The following is a 25812-nucleotide window of genomic DNA, read 5'->3' on the forward strand; positions in this document are numbered from 1 at the left end:
TCCGAAAAATCGAAACTGCTGTGTCAAATCACCTTACTGCACAGAACTTACCCACCGCCTACAAATATGAAAGTACATTGTGTTACGTCGTGTCAAACACCTTACAACAGTGGTTGTCAGCCATGGATGCGTCGGGGACCCCTTGTGGACCAGTGAAAGCGGTGGTGAATGAAAATTGCCAGGGCGCCACGGCCTGCAGAGGACGTGGGGAAGAGGTGACACGTCGGAGCCGGTATGCATGCCGCTAGAAGGAATTCGACTCTTCCCAACATTACGCTGCTCGCTTGTCAGACAACCGAGACGCTTTACATTGCAGCCGCGTCCAGCATTGCAGCCACATCTCGAGTTTCACTGATGTCTCCATTAGCAAACGCAGTACCCCCCCCCCCCCCCCCCCCCCCTCTCTTTCGCTCGCGCTATCCATTTCAGCACTCCTCTCTCATTTCTTTCGCGTTGTGAAACTAAAGTGGGCTTTAAACCTCAGTGCTTTTAACACTGCAATACTTTGTCTTGCCAGGCCAGGGCTATCGCGAGACCTCCTTTTTTGGTGGCATGTGTCTCGCGGACCCTGAAAATAGCTTCACTTTCAGAAACACTGGCCTGCATTCTGCAGAGATGCAATTGGAAGCCACATGGAAACATAGCCAGCAAAGACCCAACCGAAGAGCAATAAGAGACTGTGCTGTCAAGGGCCAGTCTGGACGACTAGCGTAGTATCGTCAACGGGACTAGGGATATGACTCGGGTCCACGGCATCCAAGAGAAAGTTTTCTACTTAGAGCGAATATTTCATGACTGGCTAAACAAAAGCTTACCTCTCTCTTTCCCTCCAACGAGACATTTAAAGAAATCGAGATACGAGCGAGTATAACGCTCGCGATTCATAGACTGTTGCCGTAATGAATGCAATATTGTTTACTAAATATTTGTCGTTTCTAAGAGAATGCACGTGGCGGCAACAAATGCTGTAACTTGCAGCGTCACTGTGTTCGTCACGCACGTCACGCGATGTTGTTCTTGATGTGAAGGCATAATGGCCATTCAGTGAAACCGCGGTGTTACGCCAGTGGCCGCATAAATGGGGAAACGTGCACATGACAGCTCTCGCTGTGACGTGGCTGCTAGTGAAGAAGTGAGTGGGCAAAATGTATTTCTGCTTTATAAACATCCGTATCCCGCCTTTATGGCTACTTATTTAGGGCGATCAAATGCTGACTCCAAGGACGCAAGAATTCACTCCCGGCCCTGGTGGCCGAGAATTGCACTCAGTACACGGCAAAGCGCCCGTGTACTGTGCGATGTGGTGCACTTTAAAGATCCCCAGCTGGTCGAAATTTTCAGAGCACGTCCGGCGTCTCTCATAGTCTGAGTTGCTTTAGGGCATTAAAGGTCATAAACCAAGTAAAATAAATGCGGTATGATCCGTGCTGCGCCTAATCTGCCGCAGACATTTACCATATGTTTCGCTATATGAGTGGAACGTTAAACAATTTACGCAGCACGTCCCTGTATCTGCACCGACTTCACCACGATGAACCCTCTCACACCACCCGGATTGACGAGCTCACAGCGCGACGTCCTTCTGAAGGCCAGGCGGCAATATGGCGTTCACTTCATGTTCTCCGTAAGTATGCAATCTTACTGACTTCCTTCTCTCCTTTTCTTTCTCTCCCTTTTCTTCTGAGAACCACCAAAACGCTTTCCCAATTCGCTCCAGTAATCAGGCCTACATGTGATCTGCTCAGCGTGCACTTATCTATTTCCTTTTGCTCATGGAAGCTGCAGGTATATGGTAAAATAGTAAAAATTATTATAAATATATGTGCAATAATCAAGGAGCAGCTCCTCTTTTGACTAAACCTCTTTTGCAGGTGCCACATGACGTCGCCAAGCACGGACTAAACTTCGAATTTACACGCGGCCTCATCGCTAAATCTGCTCTCACACTGGTCCTTATAGTCGAAGCCAACCAACCGTAAGTGTTCAAGGAAAAGCCGCCGAACGCAGCGCTGTCAGTAACCGCAGAATTCTATTAAAAATTTGGTAACCTATTTATATAATGCATATGTGAAGAAAGTAGGCAATCCATGGTGCATTTAAGGTCGTTCTGTATTATGTGTGTGTGTGTGTGTGTGTGTGTGTGTGTGTGTGTGTGTGTGTGTGTGTGTGTGTGTGTGTGTGTGTGTGTGTGTGTGTGTGTGTGTGTGTGTGTGTGTGTGTGTGTGTGTGTGTGTGTGTGTGTGTGTGTGTGTGTGTGTGTGTGTGTGTGTGTGTGTGTGTGTGTGTGTGTGTGTGTGTGTGTGTGTGTGTGTGTGTGTGTGTGTGTGTGTGTGTGTGTGTGTGTGTGTGTGTGTGTGTGTGTGTGTGTGTGTGTGTGTGTGTGTGTGTGTGTGTGTGTGTGTGTGTGTGTGTGTGTGTGTGTGTGTGTGTGTGTGTGTGTGTGTGTGTGTGTGTGTGTGTGTGTGTGTGTGTGTGTGTGTGTGTGTGTGTGTGTGTGTGTGTGTGTGTGTGTGTGTGTGTGTGTGTGTGTGTGTGTGTGTGTGTGTGTGTGTGTGTGTGTGTGTGTGTGTGTGTGTGTGTGTGTGTGTGTGTGTGTGTGTGTGTGTGTGTGTGTGTGTGTGTGTGTGTGTGTGTGTGTGTGTGTGTGTGTGTGTGTGTGTGTGTGTGTGTGTGTGTGTGTGTGTGTGTGTGTGTGTGTGTGTGTGTGTGTGTGTGTGTGTGTGTGTGTGTGTGTGTGTGTGTGTGTGTGTGTGTGTGTGTGTGTGTGTGTGTGTGTGTGTGTGTGTGTGTGTGTGTGTGTGTGTGTGTGTGTGTGTGTGTGTGTGTGTGTGTGTGTGTGTGTGTGTGTGTGTGTGTGTGTGTGTGTGTGTGGTTTGGTGTGGGAGATCTGTCGAACCGAAGCCAGGATCTTTAATTTTTATGAGAACGCTACTCAGACATTGCGAGTGCCAGAGTCGCGGCAGTTATTTTGCAAAGCGTTTTCAATTATTTATTAATGCACGAATTTCCGGCCTAACTTTTCGTTTCGATTTCTTGCGCCGTGACGTAGGTAAAGCGGCCCCAAAGTACCACTGCATGTCACGCTAGCTCATAAAACAGTGACGCGTTTCCTGCACCACCATCTGCTGCAGAATAACATGACCATGGAGGCGGCTTGGGTGATGTCGTTAACGACGATTGTTGATAAGTACGTAACTCAGTGTTCTCAACAGAGAAAATGCTAAACTATTCTCAACTGCGCATAGTTTAGCGGTTAGAATAATCTGGGTTGAACTGGCGTCTAGGACGAAGTGCGTGCTGTTGGATAGACGCGCTTAGCTGGGAGCGTAGGAAGCTCCAGTGCGAAGCAGCCGCCCAGCCGCCGGTCACATCAACTATTTCTAATTGCTAAACTATAGGCATCTGGCTATAGCTCAGCTATTCAAATAGTTGGTGTGATCGGCATTGCCATATAGTTTAGCAATGGCAATGCATCCATGGCCTCGTGGTAGAGCACCCGCCTCGACAACGGGAAGTGGTGGGTTCGACTCCCACTGCCGGCCGGACACCCACCGGTTTTCTCAAATGGGTGCAAGCCATAGCCCGGCCTCGTGCTCGGCTACCCAGGGTCAGTGGCTTGGAAAATAGGAGTCCGCGGCCTCAAATTCCACGTGTAACAGTACTTAGGACATAGAGCTTGTGGTAATCCGTTTGTTTGTATTACAAAGAGCTCGCCGTTAGTCGTTCGTTTTTCAACAGAGCCTGAGAGTTTAGCAACGAGAAATAATTGATGTGACCTGCAACAGCCTATAGTTTAGCGATTATAAATAGTTGCTGTGACCGGCGGCTGGGCGGCGGCGGCTGCATCGTGCTGGCGCGCCTTCCGGTCTAGCTCCAGTATTTCTAGCACGCACTTCTTCCTAGACAGCAGTCCCGAGAGATGAAGGTCCGCCGTCTATTGCAGGCCAGTCGGTAAGACGCAGCAAAGCCGCAATCTGGCAGTTGTGGTGCGTCCATCCGATTAACATCCTTGTCAGGAAAGCTGTACGGCGGCGCAAGAGAGCGCTTCTGCGGACGACTTTCTGAGCATGGCTGGGCAGCAAAAAGCTATGGGCCCTAAACATACGCTGCTGTATGACGAGGATTTGAGAACTGCAAGCATCCACCATTTCCACTGTCTTGTTTTCGTAACTTTCCACTGTACAGCTCCGGCTTCCGATAAACGTCCCCGGAAAAAAAGCCCCGAAAGCCTCAGGCTTTCGCCTCGCCATGTGCCCGCGGCTTATAAGGCGAATATTTACTGTTACTGACTTTACTTTACGTATTCTTTCACGGTGTTAGCTTGGGCATTATTTGTTTGTGTTTTGTTTGCTGCTGCCGTTTTTTTATTCCTGCTTGCTGGAGTCTTTGCTCCATAAAGCGTAGACTGCTTTTCTCTGCGGCGAGCTGCAAGGATGTTTAAGCTCAAAAGGTCGTTTCTGCCTCGTTTTCTCTGTTGACGTGGTATCGTTGAAGGCCTCGTTGTTTAGGAAATATGGCGTTGTCACCGTTCTGAGCAGACAATCATGGGCATGGATGACTCTAAAACGTGGAAGTTGCCGGTGACAGCGCCGTGCAGTGGGCGGTCGCCAGGTTTTGTGACGTCACAAGACCACGTGAGTTGGCCGAGCTGGCAGGCGCCGCCAAACGGAGTTTTAGTCATTGTGATGTGAGGGTGGGATCGGAATCCAACAGCTGGGATGGGAAGGTTCATGCTTCATGATGGTCTTCGAAGCTTCGCGGTTCCCTAACGAAGTGCAGAATAATATGCAGCTGGTTCACCGAAATGAGAAAAGATAGACAATTTAACTACATAGAGTCAGGATCAAGATCGAGATCAAGATGCTTGAACAATTTCGTTAGGCCACACTTTACATCTTCCGAATTCCCCAGGTACTTATCTGAAAAAACTTGCTTGTTTCCCAATTAACCAACCGCGCAACCGCGTTCGTTGACGAAACCCGCCCTCGATAAGGCGGCGCCTTCACACCTTTGCTGGTCCTCCCCCAAAAATGCTGGTCGACTGACGTATTACCACTCCTTGGAATGGAAATTCTTCGGGGCCGACAAAGGTGATGTATTCTCGTCACCTGTCGGCGTGCTGCCAGTCTTGCGTGCACTCGAATGCTCAAACGGCCGTGCCGATTTATGCGCGTCCGCCCCAGGCGCTCTGTTGCCGCACTTCTTTTGACGCAGCCGCCGGTCAGAGGTCAGCGGGCAGTGTCTCCCGACCACTAAGGATGAGGTGGCGGCGGTTCTCGATCGCAGAGCCCCGCAGGCGGCGTCTGGACCGCAAAGGAGGGTGTAACGGGCCCCCGCCGGGAACACGTGCGCGTGACCGAAACACTTCGAACGGGATGCCGGCGACTAAACACGGGCACCAACATCCACACATCACTCCGTCCTGCAGCAACCGGCCGCTATTTTCATAACTCAGTCAGTTTAGCGTCAACTATCCAAGTTGCAGACAAGTCGAGCCCAACACCAGCCTTCCAAGATCCTTAGATCCCGATTCACGTTGTCCCAAGGCCACGAAGGCACCTTCGCACAGCTTGCTTAAAGCAGGGATTTCTATATACGCCACTAACGACTGCATGCTAATGAGTATGAGTGGGCTAATTTAACAAATGCACAAGTTAAAAGATTAGTAAATAAGCAACTGGCAAAATGTACGAACGAGGATCTGTAAAGGGAGCTGGAAAACGGTAGTTTTAGCGTATAGCACGATCCTTTACCGTGATCCGTCGCCACGCGTTCAACTGCGCATGCTCAGATCGCTTGGACGGCGCCAGATGGCGCCACATGCTGGAAGTAGCTAGAGTCTGACAGCCTCCACGCAGACCTGCCGCGTCTGGACCAATCGGCACGCACTCCCCGGCGGACCACGGTAGCGGGTCACAGTGACGGATGGCACATCGCGCTATGCTAAACCTCTCTAACGCTGTGTGTCGCTGCGTAATTAAGAGTCCTGAGTAAAGTACCCTTGCAATTTTTTGTTCTCTTTCGGCGCGCACGCAGTATGGAGATACAGTACGAGTCCAAGACGCACGAGAACCGGTACGTGTACGTGACGCGAAAGCCGGATGGGGAGCTGGTGATCGGCACCAAGCACCTCATCTACCAGGTGCACCACCGCTTCGACGTGAAACTCACTGCCAAGAAAATCATGAGCCCCGGCCTGCACATCCTCACTTTGACGCACGAAAAATCCAACCGCTTCCAGGTGAATCAGCTGGCTCGTTGCGCTTTAGCTGTGAAAACGTACGACATATAGCTTGTATTGTTTCAGCGTACAGGTAAGGACGCGAAGAAAAAAATCGGGACACTTCGGACCTAGCTTGCGTTGCGCTGCTTCACCCAACAACGGCTGGCATGGCAACTGTGACGCGTGTGAGAGACTCAAACCTTCAACCTCATGCACGGTATCAGAGTGGCTGTGATTTGAGCGAGGTACCCGAATCTACGACCGTTTGGGGACTCAAACCCAAGGCTTTCTTTGATGGCGCGAACGCGCTCTGAAGACAGGCTCTGTGCACATTCTCTGGAGTACCCCAAGGATCTGTCCTTGGGCCTCTTCTCTCCCTAATATACAGGGTGGCCAAGCGAACTTTAGCCAAGGGTTAAAAAATGAAACATTTCAGATAGGCTAGAAAAACCACCTGTGTAAAGCTGCCAGCCATCTGGCGCACCATAGGCAATTTTTTGTTTTGCAATTAACTAATTAGTAATTAAGATAATTTTTCTAATTTACTAACTATTGCCTTTAGACAACCGATGTGACTTACAGAGTTGGATAGCATCTTCTAAAACCCCCATTCCATCTATTTCCGATAAAGAAAGCCTAACGTTATTGTTTTTCCAAGCCCTAAAGAAAGCCCGCGAAATGCAAAGAATATCACGTGACTGGCGCATGTAATGTCTCGGCAAGGGACCTTTCAGGTATAATAAACAAATAAATAAATAAAGACAAAAAAAAACGCCCGGTCACCGGCAGCAAAGGTTCCGCCGTTGCTATCGCAACTCAACAAGGGTTAATCAGAGTTAAACCACAACTAATTTCCTTGAACTTGAATTAAAGAATTCGGGGAGTATCAAAATGAAACCAAAATCATCGAGGAGGTTCCTCTAAGGGGGGTATTCCAGAGGAGGAGGAGGTAAACTTTATTAAAGAAGAGGTCGTAGTCGCGGGGTGGGTTGACGTTCCCGTCCCCGCGGTGGGCTCCTCTTCTAGGTCGGACGCCAGGTGGCCGACCGACGATGTCGTTCGGCGACCTCTTCGGCCCGCTCCGTGACTCGGAGTTGAACCTCCGGGTCGGAGCTGAGCAGCGCGGCCTCCCACTGAGATTGGGTAGAGAGCTGCAGACTCTGTGATGGCTTGTCTTGATTACATGAGTATAGGATGTGTGGTGTGTCTGCCTTTTGATGTCCACAGAGAGAACAGACAGGGCTGAACTGCTCTGGGAACCATATGGAGTACATGTACGGATTAAAGAAAGTGTCTGTTTGAAGCTGCCGCCAGGTGACTTGTTGTGTTTTACTTAGAGATCTATGTGGTTCTGGGAAGATTTGTCTATCTTTCTTGAAGTGGGTAGTAATTTCTTTGTAGGTTGTCATCCGCTCCTTGGCCGACCTGAGCTCAGGGCAGCGCACCTCTCGGTTAACTACGAATCCTCGGGCGAAATGCAAAAAATATCACGTGACTGGCGCATGTAATGTCTCGGCAAGGGACCTTTCAGGTATAATAAACAAATAAATAGATAAAGACAAAAAAAAAAAAACGCTCGGTCACCGGCAGCAAAGGTTCCGCCGTTGCTATCGCAACTCAACAAGGGTTAATCAGAGTTAAACATGGTTAAACCACAACTCCACAATGCCTCGTTCCCAGGATGGTCCGAATGGGCAGGGACCCAGATCAATGTGATAAGGCGGGTATGGGAGATTTTTTGTAAGATTTTGATGGCTGCGGAGTGGGCCCTTCCTTTTACAAAATTTCGAATTGCGGTTTTAGAATCGCTAAAGATGTATTTGGCAGTGGTGGTGGTAATGGTTAAAGCTATGGCAGCCTCTTCGGCCTCCTCCGGAAATTTTGTTTTATTGATTGTCGCCGATGCGAGGGGAGAACCTCGATGATCGACAACTACCAGGGAAAAGGCATCTCTGTCCGCATGTTCTGGCACGTCCACGTGCGCCGTGTCTTTCTGTACTGAAAATCTTTCATGTAATTTTTGTGCCCTAGCCCTTCTTCTGTCCGTATCTTATTCTGGATGCATGTTTTTAGGCAGAGGACGGACTATTAATTGCTCGCGCACGTGTCTTGGAATCGGCAAAGTGTGGGCACGGGTCCCTTTATATTGTATTCCTGCTTCTTTTAGGATGAAGCGTCCCGTTTCAGTGCTTGATAGTCGTTCGTATTGTGCGGTGAGGTGTGCTTCCATCATTTCCGCTAAGGTGTTATGAATTCCTAACTTTAGTAGTGTTTCATTTGGTGTATGACGAGGGAGGTTAAGCGTAATTTTATAGGACTGCCTAATTAGAGAATCCAGGTCGTCTCTTTTTCTAACTGTGAGGGTGACGTATGGAGTAGAGTGGATAACTCTGCTAAGAACGAAGGCTTCTACTAGTTTCCTGGTCTCAGCTTCTTTAACTCCTCCACGCCTATTCGCGATTCGTCTGAGGAGGAGGGAAATTTGGTTGACGGTGTTTTTCAGTTTCTTAATTATTGTGTCGTTTTTTTTTGTTTGACTGTATGAGCATTCCCAAAATTCTTAGCGTTTCCACTTCTTGGACGGCTGCACCTTCCGCGTAGATTTTGATCGCAGGCGCTTTATTCTTTCTTTGACGCTTTGGGTGTAGAATGAGTAATTCAGATTTCTGGGGAAACACGCGAGTCCCGCGGCTTGCGCCTCCTCTACGACTACGTCTACCGCTTGTTGTAGCGTATCTTGTATCGTGCCAATACTCCCCTTGGTGGTCCAAAGGGTGATATCGTCCGCGTACAAAGAGTGTTCTAGGCGAGTTCGTGTGCCATTTTGATTAGGGTTATATTGAATAAAAAGGGGGAGAGGACCGATCCTTGCGGAGTTCCTCTATCTCCTAAAGTGAAGGTGTCGGATTTCATCATCATCATCATCAGCCTGATTATACCCACTGCAGGGCGAAGGCCTCTCCCATATCTCTCCACTTAACCCGGTTCTGTGCTAGCTGCATCCACTTGACCCCTGCGAACTTCTTAATCTCATCCGCCCACCTAACTTTCTGCCGCCCCCTGCTACGCTTTCCTTCCCTTGGAATCCAGTTTGTTACCCTCAGCGACCATCGGTTATCCTCTCTTCGCACTACATGTCCTGCCCATGTCCATTTCTTCTTCTTAATTTCCACTAGAATGTCGTTAACTTGAGTTATTTCTCTGACCCACTCTGCACGCTTTCTATCTCTTAATGTTACCCCTACCATTTTTCGTTCCATAGCCCTCTGGGTTGTCCTCAACTTAAGTAGAACTCTCTTGGTTAGCCTCCACGTTTCAGCCCCATAGGTGAGTACAGGCAAGATGCAACTGTTGTATACTTTCCTCTTGAGCGATACCGGTAAGCTGCTAGTCATAATATGCGAGTGCTTGCCAAACGCGCTCCATCCCAATCTTATTCTTCTTGTTATTTCCTTTTCATGATCCGGATCTGCGGTTACTACCTGTCCTAAGTAGATATATTCGCCGACTACTTCCAGTATTTCGCTACCTAATGTAAACTCCTGTTCCTTCCCGAGGCTGTTGAACATTACCTTAGTCTTCTGCATATTGATTTTCAAGCCTACCCTTCTACTTTTCCTGTCTAGGTCATCAATCATTATTTGCAGTTCATCCCCCGAGTTGCTTAGCAAGGCAATGTCATCAGCAAATCGCAGATTACTGAGGTATTCTCCATCTACCCTTATCCCTAACTGTTCCCATTCCAAGTCTCTGAATACTTCCTCTAAACATGCTGTGAATAGTACTGGGGAGATTGTGTCTCCTTGCCTAACACCTTTCTTTATGGGAATTTTGTTGCTTTCTTTATGTAGAACTATGGTTGCTGTGCAGCCACTATATATATCTTCCAGCACTTTCACGTACGGCTCGTCTACCCCCTGATTTCGCAATGCCTGCATCACCGCCGAGGTTTCAACTGAGTCAAATGCTTTTTCGTAATCAATGAATGCTATGTATAAGGGCTGGTTATATTCCGAGCATTTTTCTATCACCTGATTGATGGTATGGATATGATCGATAGTAGAGTACCGTTTCCGAAACCCTGCTTGATCCTTTGCTTGATTGCAGTCTAAGGTTGTCCTGATTCTATTAGCGATTACCTTAGTAAATACCTTATACGTAACAGACAGTAAGCTGATTGGTCTGTAATTTTTAAGGTCCTTAGAGTCCCCTTTCTTGTGAATGAGGATAATGTTTGCATTCTTCCATGCTTCCGGTACCGTCGATGACACCAGGCACTGCGTATACAGGGTGGCCAGTTTTTCTAGCACGATATCCCCCCCGTCCTTCAGCAAATCTGTAGTTATCTGATCCTCTCCAGCTGATTTCCCCCTTTTCATAGTTTCTAGTGCTTTCTTGACCTCTTCCTTCGTCACTGGTGGAACGTCTGACTGTTTTTCCCTACCGCCAATCTCATTACGGTCCTGACTACTTTGGCTACTGTAGAGATCTGTATAGAACTCCTCGGCTACTTTGACTATCTTGTCCATATTAGTGATGACGTTGCCCGCCTTGTCCCTTATCGCATACATCTGGTTTTTGCCTATGCCCAATTTCTTCTTTACCGCTTTAAGGCTTCCCCCGTTCTTTACAGCATGCTCAATTTTCTCCATGTTATACTTCCTTATATCGGCCACCTTGCGCTTATTGATTAGCTTTGATATCTCGGCCAATTCGATCTGGTCTGTTGGATTGGAAGCTTTCATACTCTGCCGTTTCTTAATCAAATCTTTCGTCTCCTTAGACAGCTTACCGGTATCCTCTCTAACTATCCTACCGCCTACTTCTACCGCGCACTCAGTAATGATATCTCTGAAATTATTGTTCCTTGCCTCTAGGGTAATGTCGCCATCCTCAGTTAGAGCTGAATACCTATTCTGTAGCGAGATCCTGAATTCTTCTGCCCTCCCCCTCACCGCTAATTCGTTGATGGGTTTCTTTCTTACTAATCTATTGCGTTCCTTCTTCAGATTTAGGCTAATTCGGGACCTCACCATCCTGTGGTCACTACATCGAACTTTCCCGATTACCTCTACATCCTGCACAATGGCGGGGGTTGAACACATTATGAAGTCGATTTCATTTTTAGTCTCTCTGTTAGGACTTTTCCATGTCCATTTTCGGTTCTTCCGTTTGCTGAAGAAGGTATTCATGATTCGTAAGTTATTGCGCTCTGCAAACTCAACTAGTAACTCCCCTCTGCTATTCCTAGAACCAATGCCATAGTCACCTACTGCCTTGTCTCCTGCCTGTTTTTTCCCTACCTTGGCATTGAAGTCGCCTATTAGTACAGTATACTGCGTCTTTACTTTTCGCATTGCCGATTCTACATCTTCATAGAAGCTTTCAACTGCCTGGTCATCATAACTACATGTAGGTGCATAGGCCTGTACAACCTTCAGTTTATACCGCTTATTAAGCCTAATTACGATGCCTGCAACCCTCTCATTAATACTATAGAATTCATCTATATTACCCGCTATATACTTATTGACAAGGAAACCTACTCCTAGTTGTCGCCTTTCTGGTAAACCTCGATAACACAGTACATGCCCGTCCTTCAGTGCAGTATATGCCTCATTCGGCCTCCTAACCTCACTAAGCCCTATGACATCCCATTTCATGCCTTCTAGTTCCTCTAGCCAATTTGAATTTTAGCCGTCTTATCGGAGAGAAAGTCATTGATGTAGTTAAACGTTCTTGCGCCTACATTCAGCAGTGAAAGAGATTCTAGGATTGCTTTGTGTTTAACGTTATCAAATGCTTTGGTTAAATCTAGGGCTAGGATTGCCCTGGTACTCCTTTCTTGCTCATGAGATAGGACTTCGTTTGCTAGTCTTAGCATCGTATCCTGTGTTGATAAATGTGGTCTAAAGCCGACCATAGTGTTTGGATATAAATTCTCTTTTTGCATGTGGGACTGGAGTCTGTCTAGTATGACGTGCTCTATCAGTTTTCCTATGCAAGAAGTAAGCGAAATAGGTCGGAGGTTTTCGAGCGCGAGCTTTTTGCCAGGTTTTGGGATGAATTTAACAATGGCATGTTTCCAAGACGCTGGGAGTTTTCCCTCCCTCCAACACTCGTTCGCAAAGTCCGCGAGGGCTGTGATAGAAGCGTTGTCTAGATTTCTGAGTGTCTTATTGTTAATGCCGTCCTCTGCTGGGGCGGATGTTGTACATACCTTAAAGAGGGCTGCTCTTATTTCCGCCATTGTTATATCAGCATCCAGGATGGAGTTAGGCTCTCCTTTTTAATCGGGCAGGGACTTCGTCTCACGGGTTGTGCAGAAGTATTTTTGCTGTAGCGTGTCTATCTTGATCCGTGCCTGGGTCTATGTTTAAAATTTTGGTGATTTCCTTTTGAGTGGTAGCTTTGTTGGATTCCGGATCAAGAAGATGCCGCAGAAGATTCCACGTCTCCCTCGTGCCTAGATTGCCGTTCATATTTTCACAGATATGGTTCCACTGCTGTCTCGCTAGTTCTGCGGTGTGGTGTTGAATTTCTTTCGTGAGTGTGACGATCCTGTTTCTAAGCTTTTTGTTATATTTTTGCTTAAGCCATCTTTTTTCTAGGCTCAGTTGCCTTGCCTCCCACATGTGCGTAAGTCGGCTGTCAACCGTATTTACGCCTAGGTCATGTACTAGTTCCTTAGTGGCCTTTCCCACATCCGATAGGAGGGTCTGTGTCCAGTGTTCTATGATTGGTTCGTTATTTTGGTCGCGGATAGTTCTAAGTTTGTCCCAGTCGGTGATTTTGTTTTTTCTGGGTTGGGGTTTGAGATTGGCAATGGTGATTTTAGACATTATGATATAAGGTCACTTCCCAGATTTTGTCTGGTGTTGCTCCAGCTTAAGTCTGGAAAATTTTTGCCTATCGTGAGGTCCGGGCACGTGTCCCTGGTCACGCTGTTGCCTATCCTAGTAGGTTGCATGGGGTCCGTGTATTGGGTGAGCCCTCTTTGCTGGATAAAATTTATTAGGGCCGTTCCTTTCCTGGATATGGTTGCGTGTCCCCATTGCACGTGCTGAGCGTTGAAGTCGCCCACAATTAGGGTTGGGTTTTGGCCTGCGATTTGGAGGGTTTTGAGTATAGCGGCTTTGGCTGGTCCAGCCAGTGCCCTGGGGTGGCTGTATGCGATTAGTAGGAACAGAGAAGAGCAGTTTCTTCTGCTAGGCAGAATTTCAATTAATATACAATCGAGCTCTACGTTTTCAATCTCGTGGTTAACCACGGTAAGATTTCTATGTACCAACGTAGTGGTTAAAGGCTGTTCTTTGATGTGACATGGCAGAACCGCCCGATACCCTGGCAGTTTTAGTCGAGACATTCTGGGTTCTTGAATCGCTATAACGTCAGGTTTTTCGGATTACGATTGAATGTGTAACTGCAGATTTGTTTTTTTTTTTTGTTGCGCATAGACAGGCCTGCAGTTCCACTGCCAAATTGTTACGGTTTTAGGATTGGCCATTTTGCTGGGATAGATCGATTGGTGCCCCTTGAGCTGAAGGGGGAAGCCGGTGTAAAATTTCCTGTAAAATGGTGTCAATTACTCCGAACTTGTGATTTACATCCTGCATGTGTTGTTCGAGTCTTTGTGTTAAATTATCAACTCTTTGGGTTAGACTATCGAGTTTCTGGCTGTGCTCTTCCACTTTTTGTTCGAGTTTTGGGACTGTATCCTCCACTGAGGTATTCCTTACGTCAGTTGCTACTGCTCGTTTTTTGCGAGGTGTTTCTTCCTTGCTAACTATGCTTACTGGGGTTTCGACTGAGGCGGTCACAGTAGTTTCCATTTCTGTGACTTCCGGCAATGGGAGTGGTTTCGGAGGTGGGTCCTTAGATACGGCGGGTGCTTTTAGTTTACTATTTTCCTCCTCCAAGTGTTCGCTTCGATCCGTGAGAATTTGAATGTGGTGGAGTGCCTGATCTAGTTTAGACTGTAATGTCTGCAGCTCCATCCCCTTCCCATGAGAGGCCACTCCTGCTCAGCTTACCTGTTTCGGCCCGGGGCTCTGAGTCCGGCTGCTAGTGCTGGCGCCTCCTCCATTGCTGCTGCTTCCGTTGCGTCCGCCGCTGCTGCTCCGTCCGCTACGGCTGCTACTGCGTCCGCTGTCCAAGGACGGGAAGGAGCTCGAGCGGTCCTTCCTTTCGGCAGATGTTGGGTCGTCACATGTCCGTGATTTGGGTCTTGATTGGTGCTCTGACATTTTCGTTTGGTGTCGTTGAAATCGCTTCTTGCAGCTGTTATCGCCTGTGCGGTGCCCTCCTCCGCAGATAATGCAGACCGGGTCGCAGACTTCTTTCAGGTGTTGATTGCCGCAGTACGGGCACCGTTGGTGCGGTGGCTCCGGACATACATCTCTTCTATGGCCGACTCTTCTGCAGTTTGTGCATGCCTCTACTTTAGGAATGAAGGGGTAAACTGGGTACAGGACTCTGAAGTAGACGATGCTATCTGGGAGTTCGTCCGCGTCGGAGTGAAGCAGGAGGGACTTTGATGTTCTTCCCATGGTGCGTGCTTGAACGATGTCAGGGTTTCTTTTTCGGAATTCGATCATCATTTCTTGGTGCGTTTCGCCATCGTAAGCCCTATAGATAATGCCTTGCAGGGCCCTGTCCGGAGGGGCGATGTACGACGTCATAACAATATATTTGCCTTCTATTTTGATTTGCTTGACTGCGACGTAGCGTAGTGCGTTTGCCTGCACCGGCGTCGATATGGTGATCACATTTTTTTGCAGAGTTGGTTCTAGATTGGTCGTTTTCGGCCGCGGACGCGGTGACGCCGCTCGCTGTTGCGATCGCTTGTCTGATAGATTTCTCGGTGTAGCGCGTGATGTCTACGCAACCCGTTGGTCTGTAGATGATTTTATAGTCCTTCTCCGGGAGTCGGGGTAGCGGTTTCTTGGGATGTAGCGGAGGGAGAGGTTTCGCCTTCGGTTTCTCGGACTGCTCATTTTTCTTCTGAGGTGTTAATGACTCAGCTTTGGGGTTCTTGGTACGGTAAGAAACAATTGTCTTCCAATCTGGTGTTTCGAATTCGGCTGGGGAAGCGTTCGTCCCGGGTGTTGTCCCTTGTAGCAGGTGCTCGAAACGCGGAGCCCACACGAAGCACATGCGCCTCCGTTGGCCCCCTAGCGGAGAATCCTCCGGGTATTCAGAGAACTGAAGTTAATTCAGTAATTTAAATTTCCCGCTATCATTGTTCGAACGCCTTTTGCATGCCAGGCGGGTGACGAACGTATAGGTCAAATTCGTACCAGGCTTGTTGAAAGGGTACCTATAGTTAACGCGTCGCGTTCGTTGAAAAGTTAAGAATAATATACAAATAAAAATAAAATAAGAAAACAAAGACAGTTAATTCGTTAGGGCAGAGCATAAGCTCCGTCTCTTCAAGTTTTTCGGTGTTTTCATCGGGCAGAGGATGAGCGCGAGAATCCCCTCTTGTGTTTGCTCAATGATGCCATTTGACCCAAGTCCCCGTATATATAGCTACTGTATGGCCCACCGCAGAACACGACACGCAGCATATGTGGCTGAATGACGCAGATATCCCTAGACGGAAGCAAAGGCCTAATAAGCGAGACTGTCAAAGGCGACGCCGTGGAAGTGTGCAGCCGCGTCAAACATGGCGTTCCCTACTTCGACGAGCCAGAGTCGGAGACGTACAAGAAGTTCAAGATCTACGAGCTGCACCATGCCTCCGACGAACCCACGGTGCTCTTCGAGCAGATTGGAGACAACAAGGTAAATACTTGCGCACGCCCATGTTGTGCGTCCCCTTCTTCGGTAATTTTGATGATCTCGAACAGGACAGGAAAATGTGGGTTGTCGATCCGAGTACGGCTGGACACGTACTGGTTTCCCAGTGGGTACACGTGCTTTCCGAAACCTAGCCAGCTGGCAAGCTTTCTCGGGGGAGGCGGAAGGGGATATGAGAAATTGCTCCTATGAACGCAGACCGCGCTGACGCAGAGCACGTATGTACAGCTAGAAGAAATATGAAAGGGAACACGGGAGCGCGTGACCTCCGCGCTTTGCAAAGCGCTGCCACCAACGCAAGACGAGAATCGGTGGCACCAACGGTATGCTCGGGAAGACCAACCGACCAAGCTTACTTTGGATAAGTCACCTGTCGGTGACAGCGCATTTGAAAGAGTGGAGGCCACGAGCTCCCGTGTTCCCTTTCATATTGCTTCTAGCTGTACAGCACGTTGCACAATTACATGCGCGCAGTAGATTACTTCTCTTAGCTAAACGACTGAAGGTCAAATTTCGCATAGAAACGTCATTTATTGGGCAGTATTTTTAATGCCAAATTTGTTTGGAGTACTTGCCCGATTCGATCAGAAGTTAAATGTTTCGATTGCCATGCGGCGGCGGCAAAACAAGAAAGGCACCGCCCCCACGATGATAATGATGATGATGTCGCGGTAATGCCCTTTGCAACGGGTGGACGTTGATTTTCTCGATTCCTACCAAAATCAAAAAGTCTAATCACAAAGAAAACACAGTGCTTAGGCAAACACATGCGCGATGCACTAGGGGCACTATCTTGTGATGTTTGCAATAGCCTTCCGCCAAACAACGTTCATTTCTCCTGTACTGTGAGAGTTGCTGCCAACAGAACGAGATACTGCCACGGGTGTCATCGTTGTGTAGTAGATCCACTTGCTTCGCCCCCGTCGCCTATGATATAAACCTATAATCGGCTTCTATCGAATTAGGCAAGTACTCCAAACAAATTTGGTATAAAAATACTGTCTATCAAACACCACTTCTGTGCGACATATTTGAGCTGCAAATTTGATTCAGCTGTTAAGCTGGGAGAAGTATGGCGCTCATATAATTGTGCAACGGGCTGTACTTACCTACCGCACTGTTTCACCGACCTACATTTGCATTGTTAAGCTCAAATCGAGCATCGCCAACACTAACCTAAATTACGCGGTATTAAAAATAAAGGAGCCCCCATTGGAAATGGAGGTACGTTGAACGCGTAACTGCATTCGATACACGCGTCCTTATCGCACAGATATCCCTCTGTTTTAGTGCTACGAGGCGCACTAGCCTGACCAACGGCATAATTCGGAGGCAGCGGCACTACCAGTTCTGCAGCGCTTTCGCAGCCGCAGAGCCACTGATACTCGGTCATCACATAATCGGGGTAGACCCGCTGGTAGGGCACGCGGCACGCTATCCACTCTGTAGACGGATTGCTAGTGGGGCGGGAACAATAAACAGCGTACCTTGCAGGCTTCGATGATCGATCAAATGCCGCTGAGAACTTCGGTCGGCGAGGGGTCTGCAGGTTTTCAAATCTGTTCTTCCGCGCCGGGCATTGAAAAGAGAGACTGGTATCTATATGCTCCTTGCGTGCTGCAGCTCTCTCTCGTTCGCTCTGCGTGAACTTCAGTGCCTCGATCATTGATTCACTGGCGCCTCACTGGTCGTTCCAGGAGATTCCTGTCGATGGCATGCGGCCCATGATGCAAATCTCTGTTTTGCTAATGTTCTCTATTAGCTCCTTATAATCCGTGCTTTATTTAAATCATGTTTTGTGACGCTGCCACTGCAGGGGGCAAGTTACATGTTGCCGCCATTTGTGTTCGTTGGCGCGGGCGGGGAGATCGTCTTTGGCGGCATGTTCCACCCGCGCAGCAAGCCGACTGACAGGTAAGATTTAATGGCTATTCCTTTTACTCCTGAAAGCGGTAGCGAACCAGCGCTACGGCTGGTTACACTGATTGCATCAACTGAATGTCCCCATCTATATATACATATAGTTTATGTGACTATAAACATTTGGCCTAAACTGCTTTATCTTGACAGGAGAGGGAGACCACGGAGAAAACGTTCCATGCTAAGCGTAGTCGGCCCTCCCGTTTAGGCAACGCCGCGGCCAGGCATGCCAGGATGGAACGGAGAAGCTGAGAATTCTGTGGGAACTGATGGCGATGATGCTGAGATAGAGGCAACGCTCCTTCCGTAGTTCTATGCCCACGTTTATAATTAATGGTCAATTAATCGGGAATTGCGCAATCACTACAGTGCAACCACTGACGCCACTGTCGAAACTTCGTTCTCGACAGAACACGTCGAAAGGCTCAATATGTGCTGTTACGCTGAAGCTTTACACTTGACAACAATATGGCGCCCGTAACGTCAGCTGTGAACGCCTTCAAGGCAGTCACCTTGTTGCGTGTGTTTACTACTTGTAGAATACCGGTGTCCTACGGCGGCAAGCTGGCGGCAAACGTTTACGGCGCGCCCAAGGATAAGCAGGGCTGGGTGGTATTCAAGTTCTACACCAGCTACATCTTCATCTACGTAGCGAACACGGACAAGTCGCCTGCAATGATCAAGCGTGACGCCCTGGGCCAGGCTGCCGGCGACCCAATGACGCATGTCGCCGCAATCACCATCAGCCGCAACTTCCAGGTCAACAACGTCTACGTGGTGCGTATAATAGTCTTGAGTGTGCGTTCCGAGTTAGCATCGTTTTCAGAAGTTTCATTATCTCCCTGATCTCGACTCATCTGATTGGTGGAAACGGTGGAACCGGAAGTGCTAGTGACATCCGGCGCTGGTGCTTCCACCAATACAACTTCGAAGTTAGAGATATATAACGACACTTCTGAAAACTATGCAAAATAGGGATGCGGACCCAAGCTATAGATTCCGAGATACCTTAACTGTGAGGCAATAGGATGCTGTAAGATATTAGTTTGCCTACGTTCACGGGAATAATGGCGAAGCGTGGCGAAAATTTGCTGTTAGTTTTTCCTACCCTAACAGCGAGTGGTAATTGTAAGGCGACTACGGAACATTTTAAGATTGCTTTATGGACGCTTTGATAAAAATAGAAAAATAGCCTGAGTTTCCGACGTGTACAAAAAATGTATTTCTGAAGTTTGTCCTGCATTCAGCACAAAATAAGTCTGGCTGGCATAGAATACTAATGGTGCGCATTTTTAAAAATTAATAGGGAAAGCTATATATGAACGCCTATAAAGGGAATTTCGGCGGATATATTGTTATAGTAATGTCCAACAAGGTGTGCAAAAATAATGCTAAAAACTATTTTTCAGAAAAGTACAAAATTTCTGATATGCATACACGAGCATGCATGTACAGGGCAGGCGGGACAGGCAGGCAGGATCGGCAGCCGCATTTTGCCATATCTATTCCTTTAGTTCTCTACCCCCTCTGGAAAAATCGAAACGCCATCTTAATTGTTCTAATGTCGTCTCATAAAGAATCAACAGGGCGAGGGAATCATAAAGCCATATGATTTTGCTGACGCACACTAGTGAAACGATGTGTGTCGCGCTGTTTCAGAAATGCGTTCTCATTGATTCCCTTCGCTACTGGTTACGATATTACTTGTCATATTCTGCTGTTCTTGAGATAGTTCACACTTAAGCTTAAGCATTTTATCAAAAACTCCTCATCAGTTTCATATTGCTGCGAGTGGAAATCACGCATCGATGGGTAACACCACTCTGAAATCGATGGGCACCGCTTAGCCGCACAACTCAACACTGAGCGTTGTCTTCGTCCACAGACCCAGACACTTCTTTCTTCACTTGCTGAATGCCAGCATGGTACACCACATAAAATTACCCCCGCCGCAGAAGCACAGTCCCGGTGCGTTCTAGGTAAACGAAGCACGGCGTGAATAATACGGCTTGAGTAGTGTCACGTGCACAATGTCGGAAGCTCGTGGTGCAGAAGACTTCGGGTTCAAGGGTTCGATTTCGTGTGCGACGTCGGTGACTCGGAGCAAGATACGATAGGGGCCTGTGTAGCGTGGTAGAAGTTTTTAGCACAAGCCCACCCGGCGTGATGGAAGCCAGAGCAGAACGAGAGAGCGTGGGGCGTAGTGCACATCGCGATGGCGACTGTTATAACGGAGTTGCTGGGAGCCTTGGGAGGCAAAGAGCCTGTCGCGCGCAATGTGGCGAGCATCATTAGCGCGGGATATGGCATCACGAGCGTATACGTACTAGTGGCGGCAGTAGTGGGTAGCGATATATCAAATGGGAGTAATGGGTGTCGGCCAAAGAGCAGGTAAAAGGGAGAGTAGCCAGCGGTATCATGACGAGAAGAGTTATAGGCAAATGTTAAAAGGGTAGATTAATGTCCCAATCCCGATGGTCGCCGGAGACATACATTGATAACATATCTGTGAGCGTACGGTTGAGGCGTTCTGTGACGCCGTTGGTCTGAGGATGATAGGCGGTGGTAAATTTGTGGCGGACGGTGCACGCACGAAGTAGCTCGTCAACTACTCTGGAGAGGAAGCAGCGACCACGATCCGTGAGTAGCTCACGAGGGGCACCGTGTGTTGTAGTATCACGTCGTGGAGGAGGAAATCAGCGACGTCAGTAGCTCGGCTAGTCGGGATCGCGCGGATAATGGCATAACGCGTAGCAATATCTTCTGCTTCAATCTCACTTGGACAACATGAACAACCTATACGCCTACATTTAGATGGTCATCTAGCAGTAACAAAAAGTGAAGATCGATTTTGAGTGGCTAGGCGGGCGAAATGTGCATAATGTGCGCACGTGTCTTTTTAGTTCGGTTTCGGGCCGCACATACCAGCATACAGTTGTAACCTACCATACTGCGTGAAAGACCGCGCGACATAGGTAGTATAAAAAACCTGTTTAGGAGCCGCAGCCCTCCACTACGGCTCCTCTTTCTCCCTTCCCACTTTCTTTCCCACCTTCCTCCCTTCTTTTACGGCGCGGTTCAGGTGTCCACAGAGCAAGTGTGACAGATACTGCGCCTTTCCCTTCCTGTGAACCAATTAAAAAAATTAAAAACCCGCACAAACTAGGGATCCTAGTATCCCCGTCGGTTCAATCCTCATGTAAAAATGCAGCCCTAGTTAGCAGTTCTTGCCTCCCTGCCTTCAGACAGTCATCCGACTGGCTGTTGGTTCAATTAATATCTGACAAAATAGACGGAGTGGCAGTTTCTTCAAGCTCTTATCATGCGTGGTCGAAGCGGCGGATCCTGCAGCTCTACCTTGTGTAGTCGGAGTGGCAGCTCCTGTCAACACTGCCATGTGTGGTCACTGTGGCAGTTCCTGTCAGCTCTACCTTGTGTAGTCGCAATGGCAGCTCCTGTCAACTCTACCATGTGTGGTCGGAGTGGCAGCTCCTGCCAGCTATACCATGTGTGGTCGCACTGGCTGCTCCTGTCAGCACGACCATGTGTGGTCACTGTGGAAGCTCCTGTCAACTCTACCGTGTGTGGTCAGAGTGGCAGCTCCTGCCAGATCTACCATGTGTGGTCGGAGTGGCAACTCCTGTCAGCTCTACCATATGTGGTCGTAGTGGCAGCTTCTGTCAGCCCTACCATGTGTGGTCGGAGTGGCTGCTCCTACCACCTCTATCATACATGGTCGCAGTGGCAGCTCTTGTCAGCTCTGCCATGTGTGACCGGAGTGGCACCTCCTGCTAGCACTACCACGTGTGTTCGGAGTGGCAGCTCCTGCCAGCTCTACCGGTGTGGTTGGATTGACAACTCCTGCCAGCACTAACATGCATATTCGGAGTAACAGCTCCTGTCAGCTCTGGCATGTGTGGTCGGAGTGGTCGCTCCTGCACCTCTACCATGTTTGTTCGGAGTGGCAGCTCCTGTCAGCTCTACCATGTGTGGTCGTAGTGACAGCTCCTGTCAGCTCTACTATGTGGTCGGAGTGACTGCTCCTACCAGCTCTACCATGCATGGTCGCAGTGGCAGCTCTTGTCAGCTCTGCCATGTGTGTTCGGAGTGGCAGCTCCTGTCAGCTCTACCATGTGTGGTTGCAGTGGCAGCTCATGTCAGCCCTACCATGTGTGGTCGGAGTGGCTTCTGCCAGCTCTACCATGTGTGGTCGAAGTGGCAGCTCCTGCCAGCTCTATCATGTGTGGTTGGATTGGCAACTCCTGCCAGCGCTAACATGCGTTGTCAGAGTAACAGCTGCTGTCAGCTTTATGATGTGTGGTCTAGTAATGTTATGCAACCATCCCACCAAATAGTACCCCGTCATGTCACCAGCATAGTATCACGTACAGATTTTGTAAAAAGTGTCGAGCCGAGAGGATCTGCTTCTGAGACATGTAGTGGCGCTGATTTATCATTAGTGGATGTCTTTCGCATTGGAGAGGGTAGGACAAAAATCTGCTTTCCATCAAGAAATCCGAAACATTCGAAATGCATTATAAGCTGCACGAAGTGGCTCAGAAGCAGAACCGCTGGGCTCTACACTTTTGACAAAGACTGTACCTGCCAGAGGCAAGCTCATGAGTTTTCACTGGAGAACGGGGCCGTTATTCCTATAGCGTTAATATGTAGTCAGAGGCATCTATACTCACTCGACTACATGTCATATTCCTCAGGCAGTAGGCCCACCCTGCCCTTACTGCGGAAAGTCGACCACCCTCTACCTCTACCATATGGTATGAACCTGGGCCCGCATTTCGAGTTTGCGTCGTTATTGAAAATGTTGCATCTACCCGATTTCGAGTCATCTTGTTTGCAGAAGCGCCGGAACCGGAAGTGGTGATTGCATCCGGTTCTGTGTGTCCACCAATGACATGAGTCGAGGTCGAATTGAGATAGCGACACTTTCGATAACAACGCAAACTCGGAATGCAGGCCCTGGAGCATAACTTTGAGCCAATACGCACTTCTCACTATACACTACAGAAGTGAGATGGTAAGCTGTCCAGCTTAGACCCGAGCCGGCAACGAGGACTAGCTCACAGTACGTGCTCGGTGGGCGGCAACCGCTGAGGCCCTGAACTGAGGGCTTCACTCGCGGCACTCATGCAGCTTCAATGTTTCCATCGAATAAAAACTCTCTCCTCCTGCTTCTAGTATGTGACAGACCTTCGCTCAGCACGAGGTGATATCAGGTCGTAAATCTGCAATAGTCGTTATATAGTATCCTAAATCAGCTGCGTTTACTTCCAGTTCGAATTTTGCGAGTAGGTTTCATGAATGGATGCAATTTCAAATTTTTAACTACTTGTTTACTGTGTCCGACAAATACAAAAGTGACAGTAAAAAAATCCAATGGTATGATCGTACCGCTGTGGTAAGAATTTTAAATAGAAACGATACAAACATATAGAATTTGAGCATTGCAGCGAATCAATTAACTTGTCAAGTCGTTCATCTGTTTTCACAGCATCCTGCTTGAGTGCCAGAAAAATAACTTATTACTGTTACTTTTTCCCGTTTACAGTACACAGGCATGACCGCAACGCCTGTGCCGACGTAGAGTGCAACGAGACCGTCCTTCAGCCGTGCTGACTCTGCGAAGGCCACGCATTTTACGCCCCACGGAATATGGAACTTCGCTGGTTGCAGTAATAAAGTTCCATACATATACTATACGTCTCTAAGTTGGAAGACATTGCTTAACAGCCCAGGATAGTAGGGGACATGAGTCTGTGCATGCGTATACATCATCACCATAATCTTTGCCACCGCTCCAGTTGAAGCTGTGCAAAAACCAGGGCTTAAAATCAGAGTTTAAGAGGGGTCGAGACTCCACAGGCTCGAATGTATAGACTGTATGAATACGAAGCAGGCCGCCATTTTAACTTGTCTGTGTTGTCTGGTCTTTGATTGCTCGAACTGCTAGGAACCTCCCTCCGATGGCGCCAGACTTTAGGCACTGGCAAAGACCTTTCCATGGAATTCATTACCTGTCCTGCACCAGCCGCATGCTGTCTCAGCTGAGATTTAGCACAACGGGCGCCTTCTGCGCACGCGCTGTGGCTGGTCATAGTGGCAGGACCAGGTGGGCTCAATGCGTGTGTTCAGCCAGCGTTCTGCAGTGCGGTCTACGTCTACGCTGCAGTAAATGTAGAGTTTCAACACAATTGTACGGCGAGTACGTGCGTAACACGTAGCCGTTGCTATTGTTACCACGCTTGGCGTACAGTCTTAGTTATGTATTTATCGTACGGCGGTGCTAAAACTCGATTTGTTTCCCCATCCCATCACGATATTCCACTTCCGGCGGCGTTTCCTTCTCTTTAACGTTCTCCTCTCAATATATGGATATATATGTTCAGGGCATTAAAAGGACACTATACTATTTGAGGTAATATTAAGGAGTTTTAAAATAGGGGGACTCGACCGGTGAAGGGGATAGGCAATAGCGGGGTGACAATCTGCATGCGCGGAGTGCTGCGATGAATAGGTGAGGGGTGCGGTAATCACTCTGGGCATGCACACTCGCACCCCATTATCCTATTTCTCTATCAATAGGTTCCCCCTATTCTACAACTCCCTATTGTAATGAAAGAAATCCATGTAGGAGGTCTTTGTGGGTATTCCAGTCAAATTCAAAAGCTTTGTGTGTAGGCTATAATTTACGAAATTGCTACTGCCGACCGTTCGCAGCCGGTTTAAGTGACGCATCCCCGCGCCAAACCTCCTCAGTGGCTTCAATGGGGCTGCTGAGCGCGTCGGTTCATTGGACTCCCAAGTTGCGACGGCAGGGGGGCTTGGCTGTGTTTACATGTATTTCTATGAGTCGCCCTCTCAACTCGCACCCCGATAAGTTTCGCGGTGTTTTTAAAAACAGAGAGTTTTAGCTTACCGTGATCCGCGATCCGCTACTGGGATCCGCCACCGCGCGTTCCACTGCGCATGCTCAGACCCCCCTTGACGCCGACAGATGGCACCACATACTGGATGTCGGTAAAGTCCCTTGATAATGTGAAAGTAGCGACACTCTCCTCCGCGCCGCGCTTTCCTCCTCGATTCTCCTCGCGCGGCGGCGGCGAGCGCTGCGCACGACACGCTTTTTCCCCCTGACGCCCGCCGGCCGGCCGCAGCAGTGAGTGAAGCGCGAGCTTTTGGGCCAGGTCTGCGCTCCAGGAGTGCACAAAATTTTTGAAAAATTGCGAGAAAAGCATTGAGAATGCCTATAGTAAAGTTCATGAATTGATTGCTTTCTTCTTAGAACTGTTTGAATGGGGAATACTGATAAACAAAGCTTTCAGGCGAGTTCTGTGCTACAGACACTTTTTAAGTCTCATGATAAGGTTTTACTTTGTGCACTTAATCTAGTACTGCCTCTGACTTTGTGTTTGTTTTTTTTTTAGAGCATGAAATCTGTCACCGCGGTAAAACTTCAGAAAACGATCCAGGCTGGTGCTTTGAGCTTCAAGATTAGAGAAGGTTAAAGCAGGACTTAGTCTATTTCGCTACTGTCAAGCTATCTCTCTAAGCATAGTATATGTCACGTGATCAACCATGAGATTGGATTATTGGTTAATTGTACATGTATTTCAATCAATTACTGGGCCAAATTAATTGATAGTTAGTAAATTGCAATTAAAATCTAAATTTTAGCTGCAACACCGAACCGTATACCGTTGGAAAGCTTAGGCCAAGTGTAATGGCACTGTGCTAGTTAGCGATCCGCGATAATCTGCGTTCATTAGTTAATTTTGTATAAAATCAAATTTTGAGCTGTTCCTTGCTGCTTCGAGGCAAGGAACAGGTTTGCCACGGCAGTCTTGATATGA

The 25812-nt window shown here is 48.2% G+C and overlaps 1 protein-coding gene across 1 annotated transcript; it reads left to right on the forward strand.

Moving 5' to 3' along the window:
• The first annotated feature begins 1531 nt into the window (after positions 1-1531).
• LOC146176692 (uncharacterized) lies at positions 1532-23546 on the forward strand. Its single transcript, XM_084581359.1, has 7 exons — positions 1532-1624; positions 1872-1975; positions 6037-6241; positions 15812-16009; positions 17841-17938; positions 18484-18721; positions 23511-23546. Exons 1-7 carry the CDS (start codon positions 1532-1534, stop codon positions 23544-23546), a joined length of 972 nt encoding a protein of 323 aa, XP_084437485.1.
• The last annotated feature ends 2266 nt before the right edge of the window (positions 23547-25812 follow it).

Source organism: Amblyomma maculatum, chromosome 10 (genome assembly GCF_055883805.1).
Source record: "Amblyomma maculatum isolate TAMU_Amacu chromosome 10, ASM5588380v1, whole genome shotgun sequence".
NCBI classification, from domain to species: domain Eukaryota; kingdom Metazoa; phylum Arthropoda; class Arachnida; order Ixodida; family Ixodidae; genus Amblyomma; species Amblyomma maculatum.

Bases quoted from the DNA above. Each gene is read 5' to 3' on its own strand.
- LOC146176692 (XM_084581359.1), top strand. From the start codon at position 1,532: ATGAACCCTCTCACACCACCCGGATTGACGAGCTCACAGCGCGACGTC. The intron at 16,010-17,840 runs GTAAATACTTGC...CTGCCACTGCAG, and splicing joins AGCAGATTGGAGACAACAAG to GGGGCAAGTTACATGTTGCC. The intron at 18,722-23,510 runs GTGCGTATAATA...TCCCGTTTACAG, and splicing joins AGGTCAACAACGTCTACGTG to TACACAGGCATGACCGCAAC.